Source organism: Rhamphochromis longiceps, linkage group LG11 (genome assembly GCF_057381845.1).
Source record: "Rhamphochromis longiceps isolate RC_006_pf linkage group LG11, R_longiceps_female_GT1.1, whole genome shotgun sequence".
Lineage (NCBI taxonomy): Eukaryota > Metazoa > Chordata > Actinopteri > Cichliformes > Cichlidae > Rhamphochromis > Rhamphochromis longiceps.
The window spans coordinates 37,489,279-37,494,566 of NC_140567.1; the positions used below are offsets into that span (position 1 = coordinate 37,489,279).

General features: G+C 43.1%; 1 protein-coding gene across 2 annotated transcripts; it reads left to right on the forward strand.

Moving 5' to 3' along the window:
- Positions 1-297: 297 nt before the first annotated feature.
- On the forward strand, positions 298-4,933 carry etsrp (ETS1-related protein). 2 transcript variants are annotated; one of them, XM_085423921.1, is made up of 8 exons: positions 298-446; positions 749-830; positions 2,197-2,325; positions 2,419-2,487; positions 2,812-2,961; positions 3,052-3,291; positions 3,400-3,518; positions 4,054-4,933. In XM_085423921.1, exons 1-8 carry the CDS (start codon positions 390-392, stop codon positions 4,330-4,332), a joined length of 1,125 nt encoding a protein of 374 aa, XP_085280047.1. In that variant the 5' UTR covers positions 298-389; the 3' UTR covers positions 4,333-4,933. The 2 variants fall into 2 exon arrangements, with proteins under 2 accessions (XP_085280047.1, XP_085280048.1); XM_085423922.1 differs by having other exon boundaries at positions 2,230-2,325.
- Positions 4,934-5,288: the final 355 nt, after the last annotated feature.

Here is a 5,288-nt window from a genome sequence, read left to right on the forward strand (position 1 = left end):
TCCTCTCTCCTCAATTACACACCCCTCATACATGCAAGTTTGTTTTCTACAGCAACATTTATACCCCCCCCTTTTAAATCTTGAACTTCTGTGTAGTTAATAAATAAATTGTTCTTTTTGGAATAAGCTACATTCGCGTGTCTGTTACCTGAGACGCTTTTATGAATGAAAGTTTGATTGACTTGTTGCTGAGGGGGTCGGGAAAGGGGGTCGGGGGTGGGGGGTGTTAAACAAACCTCAGTGCCTCAGCAGGTCACGACTCACCGCGGGCACGCGCCCCGCCCACTTCTTTTCGCTGAGTTTATAACGGGACGCGGCCGACCGCAGAGTGACCACTCCACGCTGCTGCAGCCGGTACAAGTTTGAAGGAGAAGCTGTGAAGGAGCCACATGTACTGGGACACTTCGATCAAAGCAGGAGACAGAAGCGCCGACTCCAAAGTAAAGGTAAGCTCGGTCATTTAAACTAAAATATATTTTAACGCGACACAAAATGAGCAGCAAGTGTCGTTCATCCACAACGAGCAGTTTAGAGCGTGAACTGTGCTGCACGGATGGACGTCAGCTGACAGAAAACTGCAGGATTCTTGGCTTTTCCGATTTTTAAAAAATGTATTTATTCCCTAATTATTCATCGAGATAAACACCAGTGGGAAACGTTACAGCCCCACTCGCGTGATTCTAAACTGCGTTTGTAAGTTTGAATTCATTCCCAATGGTGACAAAAAGTTGTAATCATATGACCGCAGATGGAGGTTTGCCAGAGCGGATACTACACAGAAGACTTCAGGACGCAGGAAGTGCCAGCTGGTTTCGACTTTGCATCTTATGGTGAGTTTAGTGGATCCCTCTGATGTTGCTTCATCTGGCTTTCCTGCTGATCCTGGTGCACGGCGCTGAAACTCTCAGACACATCAGACACAGGTTTTTTTTTATGTTTGTGCGATCTGTTTCCTCTGAAGCCGAGCGGCTGAAGGACAGAGGAAACATGTTCGCAGACAGTGTCATCACATCTGTCAGAGCTTTCCCTGCGAGTCCTTGACACGCCCGTGATTATGTGTGTGTGAAATTGTCTGAATGGGCTGAGATCTGCAAAGACAGAGAGACGCAGGGTGGTCAGGTTAAAGACGGTCTCTGTGTTGCACTCCCCTCTCTGTCTTTCCTAATCCTTTCCTCCAGACTTCCTCCTCCAACAGATTTAGAGCCCTCGCCCCCCACTCCCCATCCCTCCATCACTACTCTGTCACACTCCCTCCGCTGGCGTTTCCTCCCCCTCCCTGCCTTGTTTCCTCCAAGCTGCCTCCATCCATAGAACTGAAAAAACCTGGGGGGCCTTTTTTTCTTTTTTCTCATGTCCCACGTCACGATTTCAGCCTAACTCCAAAGTCTAACTTATAGATTTCTCCCACAATTCTTCTCTCCATGACTTTTTCTGCAGAACTGAGCTTTGATTAACCTCCTTCTTAAAGCACCACACCGGCATTTTAGCATAGTCTTTCATATTTACAGCAAACTATACATTCATAGCAGATTTTGAGTTCATGTTTTGTATTTGTTTGCCTTAATATAATCATAAAATCAGCTTAAAGATAATGCAGCTAACTTGCTCTTACTGCTGGATCAAAGTTATCCTTATGAGGCTATAAGCAGCAGAGGGCTGGTGGTGCCTTCAGTGCCAAAGAGTTTACAGTGTCATCACATCTGTTAAGTCATAAGAAAAAAAAATCCACCTTAAAAACAAACATAATTTAAACATTTGCAAAAGAAAGTAAAGTCACGGATCACCTTAGTCTATCAGGAATTAAGCATTTTGCAAATAGGTCTTGCTTACTCAGCTGTAAGTACAGCTGTGTAAGCAAGACAAACTTTGTTTTACAAAGTTACAAAAAAGTATTTCAACCCTTTACTAAATTAAAAAGTGTAATCTTAATTATGTAGCCTAATATTAGGTTTATCCTCATTGTTTGCTCATTATAGCAAATCTTATACATATATTATGTATAAGATGCCCCCCAGACACAAAGAGCAGTGTCATCCTGTGCTGCAAAAAAACTGCTGTAAAATGAATTAGTTTAAGGTTTGCACGATTAAACAGGTAATCCTGTATCGGCTTGGTGCTTTAAAAAGAGCTGTGCTTCCCTGCTGTCTTCACCATCCTTCACTGACTCCATCTGTCTGTATTATGTTGAACCTCCAGACTACCCTGGTGAAGACCTGTCTTTTCTGTTAGACAGTAAAGCGCCCGGACAGCAGCAGCAGCAGCAGTACGCGGCAGACAGCGGCTACCCGGAGCCGCCAAAAGCTTCCCATCCTTATGGCACCAAAGGTAAAAAGAAAAACGTGTTTTGGTATACTTTGCTTGCTTATTAAAGTCAAATATTTTTGACTTATCTTGTATTTTTTGCTCTTTTACCTTCAGTGAGTGACGCTGCCCTCTTCAGCCTGGATACATACCAGGAGTTCAACTGGTGGGCCTCGTATCCACAAGGTGAGCGTCTCACGTTCACTGATGCTACGTGTGAAATAACTCTAAAGGAGACCTATAGTGTTCATATGTTTTATTCGAGAACACCAGAGAGTTGCTTTTTGAGTAGCTACTTTTTAAAAACAGATATTTGTGTGTGTGTGTGTGTGTGTGTCTCCTCTTTGTGACATCACACAGAACCATGAGCAGAAAAAAAATCTTCTGGAACTGAGCTTCCAGAGCAGATTAAAGCCCGAGCTTACAGGGCTTATTTGTGCATACACTGACCTCATTTAAAGTTGACTTTAAGGGAATTGTGTTTGTGACTAACTCTCTCCTGGTGCACAGATGGACTGGCAGTGGACCAGTCACAAACTGGATACCAGGAGTCTCCTCAGACATACCAGAACTTGGTGCCCCAGACCGGACAGTTCAGCCCTGCCGTGGAAGGCAGCCACAGCCCCTTCCTCACAGGAGCGGGATCAAACTCAGTACAAAGTAAGACATTTCACTCGTGGGTTAAAACCAAACACTTTTCCAGTGACCTGATCTTTGTAGTTCAGTGTGTGATTCTTCTGTTTGGTGCAGGCGAAACAGATCAGAGCTACTTTGACTCGGATGCACAGAGACAGTCCTCGTCCTTTTGGTCTGAATATCAGTCCCCCAACTTAGCTGCCCCTCCATCACACCCATCTATGGCCTCATGTCCCTCAAACCCCGGCCTCCAGTCCTCAGAGCAGTACTGCCCCCGTGTGGTGAAACGAAAAAACACCCCTCCACAGAGGCTGGACAGGGAGGGGCAGATGACAGGAATGTCGGCTTATCCAGGTTAGAGTTTGCTTCTTTTCCTCTTTGTATAATGACACATGGATTACACATTACAGCGCCAGCTACTTACTTTGACCTCATTCATTTATCTACAAACTCTTCATTCAGGTTCCGGTCCAATCCAGCTGTGGCAGTTTTTACTGGAGCTTCTGCTGGACTCTGCCTGCCGCACTTTCATCTCCTGGACTGGAGACGGATGGGAGTTCAAGATGTCTGACCCCACAGAGGTAAGAATCCTGTTTTAGACAAAGCCACTGTTGAGCACTACATGGAACCGATAAAAGGTTATTTCTTACCTGCTTCACAAAACTTTCCATTTGAGTGTGTCTTTGTACTTTGGGGAGAAACGTTGATCACATTTAAGAAAGTCAGGCCGGGAATCACTTGTTTTCCTAAAAATGGAGCCGCTGGTGTTGAAACTTTGTACCATTTAACAGAGCAATGACTGGATGGGGGCCCCTGTTCATATTACCTGCAGTGCTGATGCTGCTCATCCTGGTACTTATAGAGCCAGATTGACAGGGGGCAGAAACGAGCATTGCACAGCTTTACTGAAAGACAGAATCTGCTTATGTTACTGCTTTACACAAACATGTAATGCATTTGAATAAACACTTGGATTCTTCTGTTTTTAGAAGCACTTAAATAAATCATCTTACTTATTATAAACTTTAACAGATTTTTTTATTAGTACATTTACTTAATTACATTACTCATTTCTATTGTATTTTTCTGAGCATGTGTTTGCTGGTGATCCCACAGGTGGCGAAGCGCTGGGGTCAGTGCAAGAACAAACCAAAGATGAACTACGAGAAGCTGAGCCGTGGCCTGCGTTACTACTACCACAAAAACATCATCCATAAGACGGCGGGCAAGCGCTACGTCTACCGCTTCGTCTGTGACGTGCAGGGCATGCTGGGGAAGTCAGCACAGGAGGTCCTGAGCAGTATGAACGTTTTACCCACAAACACAGAGTCCTGGCAGTGCTCTGGGGTATCGACAGCCTCTGATCACAGCAGTGAAACGTGGGTTTCACAGTAGGGGCCGACCCCAGGAGCCTCGGTGCTGCTGGCTGACAGACCTGAACGTTTTGAGTACTTCAGCCTTCAAAGTGAACTCTGCTTCCTCAAGCCTCGTGGAAGAGGACGAACTTGATGTAGGCAGTTTACAGATGCTGCATTTCAGGGAATAATAATTAAAAGTATATAGATCCATAGTGCAGCCAATATTTAATGACATCATATCATATTTTCTTAAATGTTTCTATAAAAAGAGCTACTTGACCTCAGGTTGTTTTAAGTGCAGCACAGACACCAGCCAGGGGTATTTTAAGCACTCGGGTTACTTGTACTTTGTTCCTCTGGGGTTGTTATGTTTGATAGTTTGTTTGTTTGTTTTCTAAAGAAAGAATGGATTTGTAAATAGTGTTTATATGAACCCTATGTAGAGTTTTGTGCATTTATATTATTATTATTATTATTTTCTAAATACAAAACTCGTGTCTACCTCTGTTGATACTCTGAATAACAAACTGGCGGTTTTCAGGCACTTGCTGTGAAGGTTTCAGTGACGTGTGATGGTTGTCTGATGTAAATAAACTGTATATAAACGTGTTGAATTAAAGTCTTCTTTTATAAAATTAGGCTGGGGGAATTAATGATACTGCAGCTCCCCCTGGTGGACAAAGAGGGATTCATGCGTCTACAACTAATTTAAAAAAAAAGAGAACTTTTTAAAAATTCAACAATTTTGAAAGATTTATCTTATATATGTTTTTTTCTCATTTTCAAAATCAAATCAGAATCAAATAGAATCAAATCACTTAAATTATACTTTTCAAGTTAATCTACTTTGAGCTAATTCGGATTTCTAATCTAATAATTTCAAACTGTTCAGATCTTCGATCAGAACTAGAGGGAGAACCCTGAATGTTCCTAAGAGCCCCCTTTTATACTCATTTGGCCATATGCATCACTTCCTTGCTCCCCTTCGTCTTA